This window comes from Chelonia mydas, chromosome 6, assembly GCF_015237465.2.
Source record: "Chelonia mydas isolate rCheMyd1 chromosome 6, rCheMyd1.pri.v2, whole genome shotgun sequence".
Taxonomy (NCBI): domain Eukaryota; kingdom Metazoa; phylum Chordata; order Testudines; family Cheloniidae; genus Chelonia; species Chelonia mydas.
Genome location: NC_051246.2, coordinates 42,882,848 through 42,904,679, shown reverse-complemented (window position 1 = coordinate 42,904,679; position 21,832 = coordinate 42,882,848). Strand labels below are relative to the sequence as shown.

The 21,832-nt window shown below is 40.0% G+C and overlaps 1 protein-coding gene across 13 annotated transcripts in view; it reads right to left on the bottom strand.

Moving 5' to 3' along the window:
* Positions 1-802: 802 nt before the first annotated feature.
* Positions 803-21,832, bottom strand: part of WT1 (WT1 transcription factor) — a 139,016-nt gene continuing 117,986 nt past the window's right edge. For 6 of the 13 annotated variants that reach the window (XM_043550198.1, XM_043550199.1, XM_007067890.4 and 3 more), the window contains 5 exons: positions 19,912-20,014; positions 18,326-18,476; positions 6,690-6,779; positions 5,150-5,242; positions 803-1,866 (listed from right to left, as the gene is read on the bottom strand). In XM_043550198.1, the coding sequence (XP_043406133.1) occupies positions 1,745-1,866; positions 5,150-5,242; positions 6,690-6,779; positions 18,326-18,476; positions 19,912-20,014 (559 nt within the window). In that variant the 3' untranslated portion in view covers positions 803-1,744. Of the gene's footprint in view, positions 2,364-5,149; positions 5,243-6,689; positions 6,780-13,442; positions 13,993-18,325; positions 18,477-19,911; positions 20,015-21,832 lie in introns of those variants that run through there. The other 7 variants (XM_043550192.1, XM_043550195.1, XM_043550191.1 and 4 more) reach the window with 4 other exon arrangements.

The following is a 21,832-nucleotide window of genomic DNA, read 5'->3' as shown; positions in this document are numbered from 1 at the left end:
TAAAAATCACGCAGGATGACAAAGGAACCATTATTTTTATCCTCATTTTCACACTTCACCTTCTAGAAAAGAATGAGTGTTTTTTAAACCTGCTCAACTGATTTAATGCACCACAGTTGTAATTTAAGTCTTACTTGGTATCCAGCCTATGACCTCCGAAGCTAAAAAGGTATTCATGCGAACTACAACATGTGATTCTATAGATCAATATTTTCTGTTTCAAATATTTTTTACTAAGCTGTAGTGTTTTCACTCAAATTGTCTTTTAGTGGGTTAGACCAACACAAACTATTGTAAGAAAAAAAAGATTGAAGCAACTGTTTTATAACATAATATGAAACCTGATACTGTTTTCTGTTGCCAGTACAATTCCCCAGTGAGATGGATAAATTGTGGTCAAGACCTGGACAGGTTAACCAGTGGTCATCAATGCTGGTGGTACCTTTATATACAAAAAATGGGAACTATTGGACGTGGCATGTGAAATCTAATACCAGCCATGAAACAAGACAGCTGTTGGACTCTCGTTTTTTTCTCTTTGAAGGGGCTTTAATTGAAAGCTTGGTGAAAAATGCAGGTTACATTCTTAGTGTTATCAATAATTTGTAACAGCAACAACATCAGAACAGTGATGCATCTAATATTTATACACTTTCTAATTTTAGTTGTCTAAGAGCAATACATTATCAGATATATTTATATACACACACACACAATTTCAAGCAATTAATAGGAAATAATAAACCCCTCCTCCCAAAACCCTGAAACAATATATTTCCTCACACTAATGTCTCTTTTCACATATACTTGACGAAGAGTCTTTTTAAGTTACTTATCTTAAGAGTAATCTGTCAATGGAGATCCTGGACCAGCCCCATTTAAGTTCAGTTTTAAGTTTATACAGCTTGCTAACCACATAACCAGTGTGGTTTACATTGTAAACAAATCCCAAATGTCTACAATGACTGGAAACCGTTTGGAGTAAGAAGGAGATCTGTGCATCTCATGATGGAATAAATTTAAACCAATACAAAAAAAATGATTTAAACAGAGAAAATACAATTTTGTGGGATCAATGCTATAATGTTAAAAGCAAGTTAACTTAATTGTAAGATTCTCATTTTCTGCACAAAGTGGTACTGCTTCATCAAGCTTTAGCTGCTCTAGAAACTGGGGGTTTTTTTAAGTTGATTTTTGAAATTCAAATCAGACCTTACATTTTAAAAAATTGCCCTCAGGCAGTAGAAGTACAAAGCTTACCAAAAATGTCTCAGGTGTTTTTTTGGAGTGTGTGGTTGTATTAGAATTTGGAAACCTAACCATATGCACATTTGCAGTAAGCACAAAGCTTACCTTAGCAGACATGCACACATGCCCTACACACAGTTTAAATGAATAAGGTGCAATGAATTTGCACCTGGAAAAGTTCAAGTAGAAATAAAAATTGAAAGCTTTTTAGAAAAAAAATCAAAAGTAACTATAGTTCATAGTGATATTTTAACTGTAACAGTATTTGTAATTCCATAACAATGTAACAAAATAAAACCACTTAACATTGAATGGGAAATTTTTTTTTAAAGGCCAAATGGATGACAGAACTGACCAGAATCCTACGGTTTAGTTAACTTGTCTCAGCTGGGTAGTGAAGACAGCCGTAGCTTTCCTAAAGAGGTGGTCAAGGATGATGGAAAAGTTTGCAGTAGTTCATAATGTCCCATCTGGTTTATTCATTTGTTTGAATTGTCTAAAGGGCCAACTGAAGTTTAGTCATGTTCCTCTGGTGCATGTTGTGATGACGGACTAATTCATCGGATCTGGCAAATTTTTTTTGACAGCTGGGCCATCTACAGCTGAATGGTTTTTCACCTGTTAACAAAAACACCCCGTTGTTTAACTGGCATAGAGATGGACTGAAACATTTACCATTTATTTTGTTTCTTTATAACTCCTTTCAATAGGAAACTAATTATGGGCCCAGCTCTTTAAGGCACTGAATGCCCTCAACTCCTATTCACTTCAATGCTCAGTGCTTTGGAAGACCAGGCCCTAAATGAGAGCATTTCTCACTCAACCCATGTTTTAAAGATGCCCTTTTAAGATTAAGCTGAACATTTGCAAGAGCACATTCCTGAAGGAAGCACATGGGCCTGGCACACCAGTGGTTATTCTTTAAAGCCTGATCCAATGCCCAAGGAAGTCAGTCATTTCCAATGACTTCAATAGGCTCTATCAAGCCATCAATGCACAGTGAAGACTTATGGAGCTGGGTAAGAAGAGGTCTATGGAGCTTAGCCTCAGGCTTGGCGAGCTGGTTCAGAAAGTTCCTCACTGCTCTCCAAGTCAAGCAGACCTCACATGTTCCACTGAGAAGAAAGAATGGGAAATTATTGGAGGCCCAGAATGCTCCATATTTTCCTAGCACTCCCCTAAGTAGATCAATAATCAAAAAATCAAACAGACCCCAAATAGAAAAATATCCTTTCTGCACTTTTAGCAATTCTTCAATTTACCACAGCATGCAAATGCAGTAGCAAGTCACATTTCTGACAGCGCAGGAGTGCTGGAGGAATGTCCTCAACAGCTCAGAGCAGGGCATAGGTCAGAACAGAATCAGAAATTTTATTGATTTGTATCATTAGTGATATGAACTTGGATTTTCTATTTGTTTGTTTGTCTTTCTAAGTACGGACAGGTCTGTTTCTGGAGCCTGAAGTCATCTGTGCTGGCTAGAGGTCCAGCATTCCCCAATGCAATACACTCTGGGATTGAAATGAGCTTTCCTAACTACCACTACCCCACCTGCCTCCTTGGCTCACTTTCTGTGCAGATCATTTCAAAAATTCCAGATTCACACTCGGGAAGTTTGAATTGTGGTGAAGTTTTTTTTGCAAAAAGCAGTGAAACAGATGCATAAAGTTTTGAAGTCTGATTCATTAGCTTAACAAATACTTTGACAAGCTCTGATTATTACAGAAAGGTATCAAATGGTTTAGAACAGAGATGAACTTGTCAGAATTACTAATAAAATCATAAAATTTATATAAATGAACATCACCCCATCAGTTCTCAGCAGCACTGACCAAATCATCCTCATTGATGTGAATTAATCATTACGGGCTAGATTGTAGCTTTGCCACAACCCCTGAGTAAAAGTAGCATGTAATTATGCTGCCTCAGAGAAAAATCTGCTTCTCCCCTTGCTACAATCCTATACTGGGTGCAGATTACTTTTCCTTCCATGCTGGATCAGCTACACTATCCTGCACACTGGGGAGACAGTCAAAGCTCCGCCCACTCCTGCCTGCCTGCTCAGGAGGAGGACTAGCAGCCATGTGGGGAAATACAGGAAGAAAGGGGACACTTCCTTACTCCCCTATGGAAGTATTACAGGCTGTCTTCCCTGCCAAAACAGTTGTGCCTTTTAGAGTCAGATGACTAATTCACTCTAAAATCCCTGAGGAGACAAGGCACTGTAATTTCTGCCTTGATGTAGCTAGTCAAGGTCAACTCCATGTGGGGTGCTATAGTACTGACCTCAGCTAGCTACATGAAGGAATAAACTACCTGTGCACCTTAGCTCCGTTGATCCCCGAGGAGACATCTTGAGTTATCTATCTTGTTGTAAAAACACACCTTTTTTTGGCAGTGAAGACACAGGTCCAGCTCACATTGTGGCTATAAGATGGTAAAGCCCCAGGCTCTAGTCTTTGCTCGAGTCGTGTTAGTCCTCTCACTCAGGCACAGAACAGAGCTTGTGGCCTTGTCTTTACTAGGGGGAAAATGTGTTTTCATAACTAGAGTTAGCTAACATGAGGTAAAATCCTAGTGAAAATAGGCAGTTTGTAGTTTTCACATGTTAACGGGTTGAGGTAAAACCTACACTCCCCCATGGCCTTTAACTCAATTTACTAATTTATGTGAAAACTACACACTGGCTTGCCTTCACTAGGAATTTACCTCATTTTAAGTCATGTTAACTATGAACACACCTTTTTTCCTAGAGAAGATGCACCCTATTTCAGGCCAAGTTCACACTGTAACTGTGGGCATACACCAGGGGTTAAAACTGTACCCTTTACCATTTGCAGACCGTAAAAGTGTAGACAATGAAATACACAGCACATTGTCTTATGCTTTCTTTTGGATGCAGCCTGGAAAGTGCCAGTATTCCACAGGCAAATAGTTTGATTTATGTAAATTATGTTTTAAATCTTAAATATGAAAATTTTGTGGGAGGGAAGGGAAGAGAAAAATTCCTTATCATCTTAGCTGGGAGAGTAGGACTTTTTACAAGTCCTTTTCTCGCAGTGTGGAGGCACATCTCAAAGCTTGAGACCATTATGAATAGCACTGAGGTATCTAATAATATTGAACTCTAGAAAGGCAGCTGTTTATTGGCAAGATATTCTGATTTTATAAGTAAATTAGTAGATCAAATTGTTCAGCTAAGAATGGTGCAAAAATAATTCTAAATTACTCCCAGAACATGAGGTTTCAGTTAAAATGCTATGGAAAGGATCTATTGTAATTTCATCATTATGTTTCCTCAAATGTTCCTTGGACATTTTGGTGTGTTTTTACTTTAGATTTTGTGCGTGTGGCTGTTTACTGTTGGCAAAAGGTGCTGTCTTTATCCTCAGGAGAGATTACAGTGATGCCAGCTTCCCCAAGATACCTTACATTAGGCCTCAACCCTGACCTAGAGGGGCCATGAGTAGAGATGAGAAGATCCTTTACACAGCCCCTCTGCTGAGGCTGGCACTAAATGGCCTCTTTGTGAGCTGTTGTGGGGATGATAGTTTATGCACAGTGGATCTTTGTGGGCTGAGATCACTAAAGCCATTTCACAAAAGCTGACAAAATACATTATGCCAAACTGACATGTCGTAAAAGCATGAAGTAACCAGGAGTAACATTTTCAGAAGCATCTAAGTAACACAGGAGCCTAAGTCCTATTTTGATAAGTGATTTGAGCATCTAGGGGCCAAGTCTCACTGAAAGCCAATGGGACTCAGGCTCCTAAGTCACTTGGGCACTTTTGAAAATGTTAACCCAGGTTTGAAGACTCTCACTAAACATTTAAATCACAATAAAATGTATTTAGTTTAAATAAATAATGAAATATAAATGTGAAGAAAAGTTTACGCACTTGTTTTACCTGTATGAGTCCTGGTATGAGTCTTCAGATGATCAGATCTGGAGAACTTTCTCTGACAGGTTTTACACTGGAAGGGTTTCACACCTAAATAGATAAAACAAATCTATTCCCGTACTCCAACAACTTTTGGGAAGGGTCAGGGAGATCAATTATTTCTGAATTATCAAAATACTGGAATTTTTTTTTTAATAATTCCTGTAACTACTCCTCCCCAGCTGCCCGCCTACGTGTCTCAAAGATCATTAATCAGGCTGCTGCACAACTTAACCTTTCATAACCCTATCTTTCTTCTACAGACCAGTTAACACTTTCAGGTATAAAACATCCCAGCTGCAGCCAGTGTAAGCAAGCACTAATCATAGGATTCAAAAAGTCGTGATCAAGCTCTGCAAAGCTATTTTTTTGGTTCCTGTGGTTTGGTACCCCTGGCATTCCACCTCAAGCTTGGTGTATTTGGATTCAATTTGGTAAAACCAAATTGAAAAAAAATCCACCTGACAAGTTTTATTAAACAATATATATTGTACATGGGTTCTTAAGGATTTGTTCAACCCAGAAGACCTACCATGGGATTGTCAAAAATGTATATATTAGGGGGGAAAATTAAGTGGCGCCACGTAACAGTCTCAAAAATGTCCCTCCTCACCCCAAAACCACCACCACTGAGGATTCTGATTTAAGGCTTGCAAAACCCAAAGAAAGTTTACATGAACTGCTAGTTTTCATGTTTAAACCGAAAGATTCCCATCGTTTCAGGTTTCATTATGGAAAGTTTCACCCAGCTGAAGTCCATCATAATTCTCCTATTACCTCTTAAGGGCCAAACTATCTTCCTTAGGATAAAAACTGAGCAAACAGACTTTGCATAAGGAACCTTGTAATATTCCACAATCCAGAATCAGGCCACAGAGCCATTCATAATTGCTACAACATTCTCCACCCTGTAGCCAAGGAGTCCTACATGCTTCCAGGGCAGAGTTTGTGGCCAGTGTAGCCACATGCTTAAAGTCAATAGGATTTAAGCCCATGCACATGCCTAAGTGCAGGATTGGGGTCCGGATGCAGAGCAGTGCTCTGTAGAATGCAGTGGGTGTGGTGTACACTTCATCATCTGCTCCTCCTTTCTGCACAGCAAGCTCATGGTAGTTCCATTGTCTTTTGAGCCTCACTCATGGGTGAGTGCAGGTTTTCCCTTACATATTTAAATCATAAGCATCACTGCAGTATTAACTGCATTAATTGTTTTTAAATTATTACTTTTATCAGATTACTAGTAGATGGTTTTATTTTGTTTAATCATTCCTTGTTCAAAAGAGAGAATATTTCCCACCCCATGCACATCACCCCAGAGAGCAGAATGTTTCATTTCGAGAGTTTTGATACAAGTTTGCAGAATCCAAAAGCTCAATTATTGAGGCATAAATTTGTGATTCTGAAATGCTAGTAAAAAATCATCATCCCTGGAGTCCAAAAAGGATGAATCTTCCTGCTAAGAAGAACGTTAGAAAGGAGAGATCTATAGCCAACAAACCTGTGTGTCGTCTTTGGTGTCGTTTGAGTTGGTCTGAACGAGAGAACCTTCGCTCACAGTCCTTAAAGTCGCATTGGTACGGTTTCTCACCTTAAGAGGGCAAAGGTTTCATTAGCAAGGTATTGCTGAATTCGGAAGCATGTCAGCTTCATGTTTAATGAGTCTCTTCGTTTATAAAATGTGCTATACTAAAAGGCTAGGGCTTCTTCTCACATTTTTTAAGAGTTAATGGGCCAGATTCTCAGCTGATTCAAATTGATATAGCTTGAAGTCAATGGAGCTATGCAGATTTACACCAGCTGGGGATTTAGCACAATTCATGTACCTTAGTTAAATTTGATCTTGAATCAGTTTGTTCTAAAAAGCAGTAAAAAATAAGATTACACAATCTGAACCCAAGTTGCATGAACATTTATTCCAACATTTGACATTATTCTAATATTTGACAATAAAAACAGCAATGTGTCTTTTCCCCGAAGACCGTTTTCCAACCCTTTCTATAATTTTCACAAGGAAGTAATTTACACAGGTGAAAGATTTACAAACTGCTGTAAACTGGATTTGAAGGAAAAAAAATCAAACCCAAAACGTTCAGACTGGTAAATTTTTATCTGGGGTAAGTGTGTTCAAGAATTGGCAACATTTGATCCTGGAATAAAGCACATTTCTCCCCCAAAATGCCTATTCCTTCACTTCCCTTAAGCACCATGAAAAGCAGTATTTCACATGCAAACACCTCCCTCACCCACGTCTATGAAATCTTTTAGAGCCTCATATACAAAAATTATATAAACATTTCCTATGTGTTTTGTACATCTCTACTCAAAACCCTAGAACTCAGCCTGCCTGGGATCAAAGTGATATGCTGGCCTTAAAAATAAAATAATAATAATAATGTCTCACTTTCATACAGCACCTTTCATCATAAAGAGCTTGACAAAGCATCTAAGCATGCAAACATAATAGAAATGCAGCCATTTCAGGAGAGGAGAGTGGAAACAAATTGGAATACAGCACACTGTGTAATAGTGGGGCGAGTTAAAATTTTGACCAGCACAGAAGGGCTAACTTAATCTTACTGACACTGGATTTTAAGGCCTGATTCTCATTTACACTAAGGCCTTTTTACACCACTCTGGCATGCCAGAAGGCATAAAATACATACATTATATTTACACCCACTATAAGGCCCTTTTACAATGCCAGAATGGAGCCCTTTAACGTGTATACAGAGCAGAAGGACACTGTTTTTTAAATACTTCATATGAAAGTTTTATACACAGTAAACTGCATGGAACTTTTTTTTTTTCTGCTTTGGAAGGGTGAGGTGTACAACAAAGACCCAAAATGAAGGCATTAAAGAAAAAAGGAGCTTGAAATGAAGTGGGGTGGATTTTTAAAAAATGTATGAAGTTCCCAAACACCTGAATTTCAAGATTCAGTGTCTGTGATTTTATAATAATAGCAGAGAAATAGGTTTCTATTAGCCATATTTGAATCTAGAATGAGGGCTGTAGATTATGAGGCACAGAGGAGGCATATGCTCAAATATTGTGTTTATGTTGCATGTGATCTACGAAAGTGAACTGACCCCTTTACAGAGTATATTTCATTGCAATTACAGTATTAGGAAAGTTAGAAATGGTCCATGATTTAAGGGGACACAGGAATTTCTACTTGAAAATATTTATCTTTGTAGCTTATCCTTACTCATTTTAAAAATTACAAAGTTAATACATCTCTATCATTTTTGTATTATGAAAATTATGATTTGGGCTTCTGGGATGAGTCACATTCTGATCTCAGCAAAACTTTTGCAAATGTTGAGTAACTTTGCTTATATTAACAACGAGGAGTCCAGTGGCACCTTAAAGACTAACAGATTTATTTGGACGTAAGCTTTCGTGGGTAAAAACCCACTTCTTCAGATGCACGAAAGCTTTTGCCCAAATAAATCTGTTAGTCTTTAAGGTGCCACTGGACTCCTCATTGTTTTTGTGGATATAGACTAACACAGCTACCCCTCTGATATTTGTTTATATTAATGAAGATTTACACTGCTGTAGCAAAGATCAGAGTTTTCACTGTACTTAACATCTGTATAAAAATCTTTATAACTTCCTGTGGCAGGTACCCAAAGGAGTTTATTGACTCTTAAACCTAGGCATAAACTATTCCATATCTGTTCAGTTTAATATATTTATGTAAATTATTACATTTGCCACAAGTGTTTAAAATGGTTCCTTATACTTTGACCACAAGAACTTCCGCAGAAATGCCTATTTCTAGGAAACCACTTATTTTCAAGAGATTCAGCCATTTGACAGATTTAAGAGACTGAATGTCAATGGAACAGAATGCAGTGACAGGATGATTGTCTCCTAATTGCAATATAAACGCAGAAGATATTTAATTAGACATTTGAATAGAACATTGTAACAGGCTTGAAGGCCTCCACTTTGAAAACAAAAGGACCTTTATTTTTGTTTTACAAAATGATCTACTCGCCTGAGAACTCTGATGCCTTTTTCAGACTACCTTATCAGCAACCTTCTTCTGCTGGAGCCAGAGTTGCTCACTTGCATTCAGATTTGTTTGGACAGAATTATTATGCAATTTAACCATTAGAAGCCAGTTTGTAGATTAAAGCCATTTTTTAAAAACCATTAATTAAAACATATTTTTGATTAGAATAAGGAAAAACGTCAACCAATGCACATATGGGGGTCAGCCAATCCAGCAAACTGACACAAAACAGTGTGTTGAAATTGAGTGTAGAAGGAAGGGGAGTGAGATATGGAGAGGATCCAGAATGTCTCTCTCTTCCATTTTTCTTGGGCTTCAGCAGGGCCTAATTAAACACCCACTGAAGTCAATGGAGATACATATTGACTTCAATAAGCATCAGAACAAGTATCCGATTAGGAAAAGTGTACTGGGTGTTCAAACTAAACACTCAGTGAATTCTCTAAACAAGCGGTTCTCAAGCTTTAGCAACCCAAGGACCCCCATTTTGATTTTAAAATTTTCACAGACCCTCTAAGCCCCCCACTCAGCCTCAGGCCCCACCCCCATTTCCACCTCTGCCCCACCTCTTCCCGCCTCCTCTCTCCCCCTCCCTCCCAGCACCTCCTGCACATCGCTGAACAGCTGTTCTCTGGTGTGCAGGAGATGCTGGGAGGGAGGAGGAGGAGTTAAGGGAGGGAGGGGAAGGAATTGATCAACATGGCCCGCAGACCCCGTGGAGTGCCCTCATGGACCCCCAGGGGTCCGCAGACCCCAGCTTGAGAAACACTGCTCTAAACTGCTTCGCAAAAAGTTTGTTTGTGATTTATTCTTTCCCAAGGCTCATTAGGGCATCCTCAGTTAGAGCTAAAGCCTCCAGGTTTGAGGGACACTCAAACAATATTTCCAATATGACAAAAACAAAACAAAGGAGTTGAAGATCAAACTGCACCTGCCCTTTGCCCTTTCCTTGCCCAGTTTTTCGCCATTACTTACATTTTGGTACTAACAAGAAGAACTGAAAGGCTGACCATAATGCAAGATAAAGCTTTGGACATGGGGAAACGGAAAGACAGCTCAGTATGAAACCATTTTTTCTTTAAAATTAAAAACTCAAATTGCACTTTAACTTTAGATTTAAAGCACAGCAAACATAAAACAAGTCTGAGCTGGCTTGGTTCTGGTTTGCTTTGTTTTTTTTCATTGGAGTCTTAAATATATGTCAGTGTACTTATTCAAAATGGGCCAAATTACACCAGTGTAAATGGAAGGCAACTTCTTTGAAACCAGTGCAGTTACTCCAGATTTACCCAAATATAAGCGAGAGCAGAATTTGGACCTACTTTCCTATAAGTGCACAATATTGGCTATAATACTTTCATTCAAGTATACTTTTGGTGGAGGAGTTCTGGAATGGGGAGGTGGGCAAGTGCTAAGACTAAAACATTAAGTGAGTAGTTGAAATTTTGTCTTTCACTCAGAGACAGCAAGTTTTACAGAGAAAGAATCTGAGGCAGATCTAATTAAATGGGTTTTTATACTGATTCCATTCAATTGGTGCAACCCCCTTCTGTGGATGCAGTTCAATATCAATGCAAAAGTGTTTATACCATTATAACGTGTTTTAGTAAATTTTTTGTACATATTTTTCTTTTGTCGGTAAGCTTTAAAGATAAAGTTTATGCATTTTCTTTGCACAAGAAACCAGATTGGGGTGGGGGGATAGATTTGTAACTGTTGGTGATAAAAGAAAAACCTTCTACACTGCACATTATCCTGTGAGAATGAATCTTACAAGGTCTGCCTTCAAGGAATATTAATAGAGGAAAGACAGTCTAGGGCACTGGCCTGGGACTCAGACATGGGTTTGATTCTCCGCTCAACCACAGACCTCACTTGTGACTTTAAACAAGTCACTTAATCTACCCTTAGTTCCCCATCTGTAGAATAGGGATAATATTTCTCTACCTCTCAATGATCTTGGAGGATAAAATCCATTAATGATTGCAAGGTGCCTAGATACTGTGGTGAGGAAGGTCATATAAGTAACTAGATAAAAGAAGGAGACACAGAAGGGATGTCAAGAAGACACACTCCATTCTGAATGGGTTTTGGTGGCATTGTATAAATAATCAATAAGATAGAGTCATCTAGTACTATAAGATTTAAGGTGTAGCAAACCCATGTGTGATACCCTGGCACCCCAGTATTCACCTCTGTCATGTAATTAGGATATGTTTTGTACAAAGCATGCCTTGTGAGGTATCATTCTAAAAGTCTTGATCTGGTAGACAGCAATATCTCGTTGGATTGTATGTGCTATTACAGAGATGGGCAAACTACGGCCCGCGGGACCGTCCTGCCCGGTCCCTGAGCTCCTGGCCAGGGAGGCTAGTCCCCAGCCCCTCCCCTGCTGTCCCCCCTCGCCAGGCTTTCCAATAAGCCTGTCCTGCCACCGGCACGGTGAGGGGGCCGGGGGAGGGAGGGGTTGGGTAAGGGGCAGGAGGTCCCGGGAGGCAGTCAGGGGACAGGGGGCGGTTGGATGGGGCAGAGGTTCGGGGGGGGGGGGGGGGGGGCAGTCAGGAGACAGGGTGCAGGGGAGGTTAGATAGGGAGTGGGGTGTCCTGGGGGGCAGTTAGGGGACAAGAAGTGTGGGGGGATGGATGGGTCGGGGGTCCTGTCACGGGGTGGGGGTGTGGATAGGGGTCGGGGCAGTCAGGGGACAGGGAGCGGGGGGGGGGGGTTGGATAGGGGATGGGGTCCCGGGGCTGTGGTTAGGGGCAGGGGGTCCCGGGAGGGGGTGGTCAGGGGACAAGGAGCAGGGCGGGTTGGATGGGTCAGCGGTTCTGAGGGGGGCAGTCAGGAGGCGGGAAGTGGGAGGGGAAGGATAGGGGGTAGAGGCCAGGCTGTTTGTGGAGGCACAGCCTTCCCTACCTGGCCCTCCATACTGTTTCGCAACCCCGATGTGGCCCTGGGGCCAAAAAGTTTGCCCACCCCTGTGCTATCGTCATATGTGAAGTGATGAAGTTTGGCTATGTATGTGTTACTGAAACACGTTGTGAGGTTGAAAACACACACAAGCAGCCTTTCAGGTTAACAGTAAAAAGGCTAAACAACGTTAATGGCTTATTGAGGAAATTCACACAAGCACAAGGTTTACCCCAGGAACTGTGTATAATAGAAACCTCTCAGAGATAGCACTACACAATGGGAACTGTTTGACCCAGGTCACAGCAAAAGAGCTTTCCAGAAAGTGGGAAGAAACTATAAAAGGGGGACAGTGACATCATGATGGGTCCTTGCTCTCCCTACAACAACACACCTGGAAATGCCTGAGGGGCAAGGACTGAACCGTGGGATGTGATGGTCCCAGGATAAAGGGATTTTTAGCCTATGTATGAAAACCTGGGAAAGCCAAGGCAACTTGTGCCTTAAGAATCTGCCAGCTTGTTTATCACTCATGGTGAGAATTTTTTAATTTATATCCTACCTATCTAGTGTGTGACGCTCAGTTTGAGGTTTTGTTTATTTATTAAGGTAATCTCCTTTGATCTGTTTGCTATCACTTACAATCACTTAAAATCTATCTTTTGTAGTTAATAAACTTGTTTTTGTTTTGTCTAAAACCAGGGAGTGGAAATTATAACTTGGGACAAAAGGCTGTTGCATATCTCTCCGCATCGAGGGAGGGGGCGAATTTTATGAACTTACACTGTACAGTTCCCTGTGCAGCACAAGATAGTGTAATTTTGGGTTTACACTCCAGAGAGGATGCATGCTTTAGCAACTGGGAGGTGCCTTAGCTGAGCCTTCCCAGGCAGAGCTGATCTCAGCATCTGTGTGAAGCTACAGCTGGGTGTGTCCCTATACTGTGTGTATGCTGGCGAAAAAGCAAGCTTAGAGAGCTTGGTAACTTATCACAGCACCACAGTGTGAAAGGGAGTCCAGGCTGGTGGGTCAGGCGGGCTCAGTGGTACCCCAGTTACAAGTGGCACCCGGTGGGAACCCGTCACACCATGGCTATATACTTTCAAACATAACCTTGGACTTTCAACCCCACAAGCTGAAACCCCTAACATTTAAACTAAAAGGATCAACTGCATTAATTGCAGGCTCTCAGCCTTCACTGAGGCCAGCTACTAGACAGAATCACCACCACACACACTTACCCTGTATATTACAAAATCCTTAAAAAACAAATTTCTTGACAATTACTGCTCTCTCCCTGTCTTTTCTTTTTTAAAAAAAAAATGACAGGTAGTTTTTAGGAGACAGAAGGTCCAAAAAGTTATTTTCTGTATAAATTGACGAGTTTCTACTCAAAGTGAATTCATAGCTTTACCAGGAATTGGAATAGCACCAGACAAAATCTGGAAAGAATTATGATGTTTCTGCCATAGATCCCGTTCATGAAGGGGTGTGTGTGTGTGTGTAAGTAAAATATTATTTTATAGATACACACACGTATTTATGTATAGCCAGTTTTCAGAAAGCAATCTCTGAAGTCTACTCACCACATTATTTGCATTATTGTTTACAGTTTATATTTATTTTTGCATTTCTTTAGGAGCCCAATCTACTACAGTGGAATATTCCGTGATAACAAGTACGCTTTTATGGTTATATGTGTTTCAATAATGGCATTGTTAACAGTGGATAAGCAATCTTCGAGGGTACAAAATGTAAATGTATTTTCTACAAGAACTTTGTTGAAACATTAGTAAAAACTGATTAGAGATTCCAATTTTGTGTTTCAGAGCTCTGCTTGATTTTGCAATATAGCAGTTGGTAACATTATCTGAAAGAAAAGGACATAAGTAGAGGAACTAATGAGTCAGTCATATATAAATATCTAGTAGGTGATGGGAAGCAAAACATCAAGGGCCAAAATTATTTTGTAACAGCACTAACAGCTAGTTTAAGTTTACATATTAATATTTCATCCTGTTTCAAGTCAAGTGTCCATTATTGCAAAACCTGATCTATTACTATATTAAGAAAGGTGGAAGGGCTTCTAACTGCATGGGTGTATTCTGATACCACATTACACCAGGAATAGTACAATTGTGTATTGGTTACAGAAAGAAAGACATGATACAGCCAAAAGTAACCTCTATAGTAGCTGGCCCCTGGAAGCTCTCCAGCACTTGTAACACCGACAGACCCTGGTCATCGGCAGGCAGGATCGAACCTGGGGCCTCTGGAGCTTAGTGCATCAGCCTCTACTGCAGTGGTTCTCAAACTTTTGTACTGGTGACCCCTTTCACATAGCAAGCCTGAGTGCAACCCCCCTTTTAAATTAAAAACACTTCTTTACATATTTAACACCGTTATAAATGCTAGAGGCAAAGTGGGGTTTGGGGTGGAGGCTGACAGCTTGCAACCCCCCATGTAATAACCTTGTGACCCCCTGAGGGGTCCCGACCCCCAATTTGAGAACCCCTGCTCTACTGCATGAGCTAAAAGCCACATGGCTTTAAAGACTGTAGAGCAGACTCAATCTTTCTCTAAGTGGTCTCGGTGCCACTAGATGGGACAGAGCACCACACCCAGTAGGTGTGCAGGTTACACAGTCAAAAGTAACTTCTATAGTAGCTGGCCCCTGGAAGCTCTCCAGCTTTCCTGCAGCTATCCAGACTACGGTCTACACAGAGGTGTATGTGTTAGTGGAAGAAGAGGAGGAATACCCCTCTTTTTGTGAGTGCAGAACACCATGCTAGACATTCTACTGCCATTCCCTTTCTAGTTGTCTGATTCCACTCAGTCTAACTGGCATATTTAGCACTGAACCCTATGTTTACAATGCTCAGGTGTTGCTCAGCTGCCAGTTTAGTCTCAGATTAAGAAACAGTTTTAAAGGGCTGTGGCTTTACTTTACCAGGTGGTCCCTAGCTGGCAGCTCCATTATATTCAGACTGGCCTGATGATGGTCTCTTATAGATTTCTCTAAGACAATGCCTTGCACCTAGAAAAAGCAAGTGGGGTATGGAAGGAAAGGAGTAGTAAAGAAGCTATCACTCAGTAAGCACTGCTACCAGGAGGAGAGACACTCCACAGCAGTGATTCTGAAAGGACAACTCCTTCATAAAAGAGAGATTGGTTTCCAAAGCTTTCCACAAAATGGCTGCACAATCCCCATGCTAGGAAACAGGGGAAAGACAAAGATACAAAGAGACTAGAAATGGGACCCTCCACAAAGTTCACATCTGAATATTAGATACCACTAAAGTATGGATGTGTTCACATCTCGGGGGATGGACCTGCCCTTTTATAAAGCTAAGAGAAATTTGCAAAATTAAAAACTATTTCTAGATGTGAATTTAAAATATCTCGAAGTTCAGAGATGTACATATCTAGGGCCACATCTGAAAGAGAGATCATTCTGGGGGAAAAGCCCGTCCGGGTTTGTGAAGCATGGAAGGCAATGAACTCACTCGTGAGCATTTTTTATCTCCTCTCCCTGGCACCTCTACAACTCACTCTAGAGGAATAATGGCATTTATGCCCTTCAAAGGCAGTCAGATAACTCCCTCTGGAGAGGATAGCAAGCTACAGTCCCAGCATCTTCAGCTTCCTGGAACTTCTGTGCCTCCAAATGTTATAGAGCAGGCGCTAAATAGTGTGTGGTATAATGCAGTACATAGAATCATAGAATATCAGGGTTGGAAGGGACTTCAGAGGTCATCTAGTCCAACCCCCTGCTCAAAGCAGGACCGATCCCCAATTAAATCATCCCAGCCAGGGCTTTGTCAAGCCTGACCTTAAAAACTTCTAAGGAGGGAGATTCCACCACCTCCCCAGGTAACGCATTCCAGTGTTTCACCCCCCTCCTAGTGAAAAAGTTTTTCCTAATATCCAACCTAAATCTCCCCCACTGCAACTTGAGACCATTACTCCTCGTTCTGTCATCTGCTACCACTGAGAACAGTCTAGAGCCATCCTCTTTGGAACCCCCTTTCAGGTAGTTGAAAGCAGCTATCAAATCCCCCCTCCTTCTTCTCTTCTGAAGACTAAACATCCCCAGTTCCCTCAGCCTCTCCTCATAACTCATGCGTTTCAGTCCCCTAATCATTTTTGTTGCCCTCCGCTGGATGCTTTCCAATTTTTCCACATCCTTCTTGTAGTGTGGGGCCCAAAACTGGACACAGTACTCCAGATGAGGCCTCACCAGTGTCGAATAGAGGGGAATGATCACGTCCCTCAATCTGCTGGCAATGCCCCTACTTATAAATCCCAAAATGCCATTGGCAACAAGGGCACACTGTTGACTCAGTGTTGACATCTTTATCTTGCAGTTAAAGAAAAAAAAAAAGATTCAAGAGTAACCTTGTGAGGCATCCAGAAATAATATGGTGTAAACCAAGCATCTACATGTAATAAAATAAGAGCTGAATAATTAATAATTTTCAGATTATGGAAAATCAAGATTTGGAGCAAATAAGTTTAGCGATTAAGGAAATCGGAGTAATTGTGAGGACAACTCAAAACTGTTTAGACATTTTCAAGCAAAATACCGGCTAAGCAGCTATTAGAGGCTCCCAGGTGCTACAAAATTGTATTTTAAAACTGTTTATGGAGACCAGAGTAATGATTGTGTACAGTTTGAGCTATGAAGCCTACATTTTCAGTTGCAATCTAAAGTATCTTGAATTTGTAATCTGAGCAACACTGAAGATGTCCAGCTAAATATTCCATGTGTTGTGCAGGTCCTGTGCATTATTAAATTAAAAATGCATTGCACTGGTTATCCTTAACATCTTTACAATTGCTGTGTGCAATTAACATTACCATAGTATTCAAAGTATTCCACAGGCCTGGGGTTTGCAAACTCTCTTTTATAGTGTGGGCCAATTTTAACAGAGATAGTGTATGATAGACCATGTGTCTATTTACAATGTACCACCTCTCAACAGTCTATTTCATCCCTATGATAATGACAGCAATTGCTGATGTGGTAGAGCAATAGCAGGAAAATGTGTATCTTTAGCACAGTTGTGATCCTAAGAGCATCCCAACGCAAGAGGACAAGGGGCTCAGTGATAGCTCTTAATACATTTCAGATGGCTTGACCATTCCAGTGTACTCCAACTCACTAAGGTCATAACCTGTAACTAAAAGGTGTCATGTAAGATGTCAGTAGGAAGTTAATAACATACTGATCATTAATATGACTGTGTAATGTACATACAGAGCACAAATTCAAAGTTAAAATCTTAGAGGAAATTATGTTATCAAAGCGTGTCTGCCAGGCAGTGCTGAAGTTACCATACCCTAGACAAAGGAATATGGTTCTGCCACGTTGAAGGTATTTCCAAAGTACATTAAAAGACAATGGGAATGCAATCTACATAGAAAGTAAAAAGACCGATCAAGCCAACAAGGGGAAGTATTAACTGAGCATCACAGCAGGGGGAGGAGATTGCAGGAAACAGATTAATTTGCATTTTAGCAAATACCAGTGGGGGAAGAAACCAGCATGGAATTTCCTTCACCACTAGACTCCATGTCTCCTTCCTCATAACTTGAATGAGCTTCACTTTGTGGGGAAACCTTCAGAAGAATCCATTTCAAAGGTTCACTGGAGTATATAAGAGAGGGGCAAAGAACCCCAAGTTATCTTTCACCTAGGAAGTGAGCACTTTGGACTCTGTGGGAAATTCTGACAAGAGGAGTGGTCAGCCATCTTGCTGGAAAGTAGATGGGTAAGGAAACTTCCTTGGACAAGGGCTGTAGCTTGTTGTGTTAAGTCTTAGCCTCTAGAAAACATATTTCACTTTTATTTGCTTTTAGCCATTTCTAACTCTGTCCTTTATACTGGAACTCACTTAATATCCTATCTCCTTTTGTGAATAGACTTCTTTTACTTCTAATCTAAATCAGTCCAGTGCTGTGTTGGATTTAAAGTGAATGTTAACCCCAGTTAATGTGGCAAGTTACTGAGTATGGTATCTTTAAAGGAACAAACAAACCTTAATATCTCTTTGAATGGTCCAGGAGAGGACACAGACACACAATCATCATCATATAGGTCTCCTCTGTACATGGAGCTATGGGTTGCCTCTTCTGCCCGATCTTGATTTTAAAACCACCCCCTTTATATGGCATCTTGTTTAGACAATGCAGGTACTTACCGGTGTGCTTTCTGCTGTGCATCTGTAAATGGGACAACTTAAAGTATCGTTTGTTACAGCCAGGGTATGCACACATGAAGGGACGTTTTTCATTCGTCTCACTAGCTGATCGGACAATAGTTGGAGCTACTCCTGGCACTCGCCGAACATCCTACAATGGCAGAAACAGCAGTGTGCATAGCTAATGTGAGCATGGAGAAACACAAGACTGCTCCCATGTAATCAGTAGAAACACTCAAATAAACTTCAGCATGAGTATGATCCTCTGATGTACCTACCATACTACAAATGACCATTTTTTATTCTATTAATAATGTATAATAGTGTTCCTTTACCTTTTCTATGTACAGTATTACAAATATGTGAAGGTAAATGCTACATTCTAAATTCCCTCTAATATTTATATCTTACAATAAATGGGCCAAGTTCCATACTAATTACCAACAGCATAAATGTGGAATAACCCCCTTTAGCATCAATGGATTAGCTTCATAATTACAACAGTGTAACAGATCAGAACCTGACCCAGAGTAATGTTTTTATACTTAATTTTACAAGCTAGAAATTAAGCTAGAGTCCAAGGAAGTCAGTGTAAGAAAAAATGTTACTGTTAGATACTGCTGTAGATTGTAACCTTGACTATACAATGGTACTGCCACAGTGTTCCAACCAAGATGGATTTCTTCTGGGATAATTGAGTGTTAACTGCTCAGTTCTGTTCACTGCATGTAAAGTTTAATCGTTTAACTTTTTTCTAAGAGCTGGTTCACTAAGTGATGAATTGTTAAACTATAAAAAAAGGACCAGGTACTATTAATATAATCTAAAGATCGTTCTATTGAGATACATTAACAACACTGAAGCAGTGCAGAAAAGACAGAATACATTTCAAATTTCTTAAAAAGCTTTGTGGCCAGTCTATTCAGTTTATAGAATGTATACATTTATTGTGCTTTATGTCAAGGAACCTCAAGCATAATATACAGCATGGGATCCATTAGTATTAATTCTATAACCAGTTAGAAATGGATGGGAATCAACCCTCCTGGATTTTATAGCCCTTTCAAGTGTTTAACTGGTGTGTTAGCCATTAGGATGTGATCACTTAGTGTACTTTTGTCTTCAGGGAACGATGTTCAAATTGTTACAATTTCACAAATCCACACATTCAAAACTTCATCTGACACCTTATTTTTGCTCAACCTTATCTACAATCCCAGGTTTAATCTACTATAACTACATAAAAACTTATGTGGCCAAAGTTACTGAATACCTAACTTTCAAGTTCGATGAGAGGCCTCCAATTTTTGGCAATCCTAAAGTTAGTGAATAATGCAGCTCCAAAGATATGTTTTAGAAGGAAAAAATACTTTATTTTTTTTATACTACACTGTGTCTAAAAGGTGATCTTATTTTGTTCTTCAGTGAAATAGGAGGTCAACTTATCTCAGCGATTTCTTAATGACACAGGGAGACCTAAAGTTAGCAAGAGAATTATGAATACCAATCAAATAATCAATAAGTAACTGGAACCCTATAAAAACAGTAATTCTTCTTTGCTATGTAGAATGTCCTAATATACTTACTTGTATTCCTCTAAAGACTCCATGGGTGTGTATTCTATATTGGGCCCCACAGCTGTATAACATAGGACCAGTGTGGTTGTCACTCTCATATCCTGTTGCATGGCTGCAGATAAAGAGGGGAACAATGCATAGAGTTAAATATTTTTTTAGTGCACAGCTCCAAGCAAGAGGATTTGTTTCTTAATATGGCGATAAATTGTTTAGGCTTTGATTTGGTAGTCAGGAGATCCATCCTCAAGTGAAAAATTACTGGAGAAAGATTCTTCTTTCACTGCATGGGTCAGATCATGATTATCACTCCAGCACAATGCATTGACTCAATAATATAGTTGCATTTATTATTGCCCAATAAATACTGTCCAGAAAAAAAGGAGTATTGTCAAGGTTTAAAGTGTGGTATATTACCACAAAGATGTTAAGAAAAAAAGACACATAGGAACATAAACTTATGTGCATATGTGCAAGTTATTTATCAGCTAAATGCCGAGCTGGCTATTGCTAATATCTTTGGAATGAGCAAAATGCCTCAAGTTTCACATTAAGTACAGTGGATTTTGTCAGCACCTCATGACTCAGATATTACCAGATAGTACTGAGAAAGTGATGACATTTATAAGAATAGCAGTCGTGTACTCATAAGTACAGATTACAAATCAGTGTCCTAACCATTTAACCCACATATCAGCTTGCAAGATGCACTGTAGTTTAATTCTTGTAAAAATCAACTTAAGCTAAACACAAAGGGGATGATCCTCAGTTGGTGTAAATTATCAAGATTCCCCCAGGCCAGCAGCATGGCAACATTTAAAATAAATGGTTTGTTCACAATTTTGTTTACCTAGTTAAGATGTATCCTGCAAAATGTTATGTTTTGATGTGTAGAAGGTAGGAACACTGATGGATTTTTTCCACTTTAGTAACTGTGAGATGTTCAAGTGATACATGTACACTGCAATTTTTAGTTCTGAATTAATAGTCATTTGTGTTAATAAATTAAGAGCCATAGGTGTTTATATTCCAGTATCATGAACATTCAAAAACTCCAGGAGTGGAGTCCAGGGAGACACAATGGGGGAACAATGTAGATGGATGAAAAGTAGGATTCTGAAGCAAAGCCTCGAATAACCAGGTTTATTGCCATCACAATTAGAGGCCACTGAAGCTCCAGACCTCTGACTGAAAAGGAAAGCAGGGCCCACTGAAAGAAAGCAGTCTATGTAAAGGTCCAGTCTTTCAAATGATTTACAAGAACAAACAATGGAATTGTGGGCTGGAAAGAGTCTGAAAGTTTCATGAATTTGACCGAAAGGGAAAGAGCTTTTATGACTATGGAATATTTGTAAAATATCTGTGTTTCTTCTTTAGCGAGTCCACATAGAGACTAGCAGTCTGCTTCTGACGTTCCTTTGGTTCATGTGGCACAGTTCTGTGGGGTCAAACACTGCTAATGGCACCCTCTTCTACTAATTACACTAAACCCAAAGGAAGGCTTCCGGCACGCATGCAAAACCTCTGCTGGGGAGACTGCCATCATCTACATGTTTACCTTCATATTCTGGAGGCTTCTCTCCCCAAAATTCATCATGGGGTATCCCAATAACAGCTTTTTTTTAATCCAACTCTTCAGGATGGTGCTGCACGACAGTGACCTGCCTAGAAGCCACAACTGGCTTTCTTGAAAGAAAGCCAGATTTTTAGTTCAATTTGTTTTTTTCAGAGCCAAATCTGAAAAGCTATGGCGTCACACCCTTGGCTGGGCAAGCCAGTGGATCAAAAGTGACACAGCAAGCATGTGTTCCACTTCTTCACAAATTCTACGACAGCTGTGATTTTCCTGGTTTGGAAGGGTTCATTTTTTTCAAGAACACCTAACCCTGGCAGAAGCAAAGAGTCAAAGACTAGACCTCACAGGAAAGTAGAG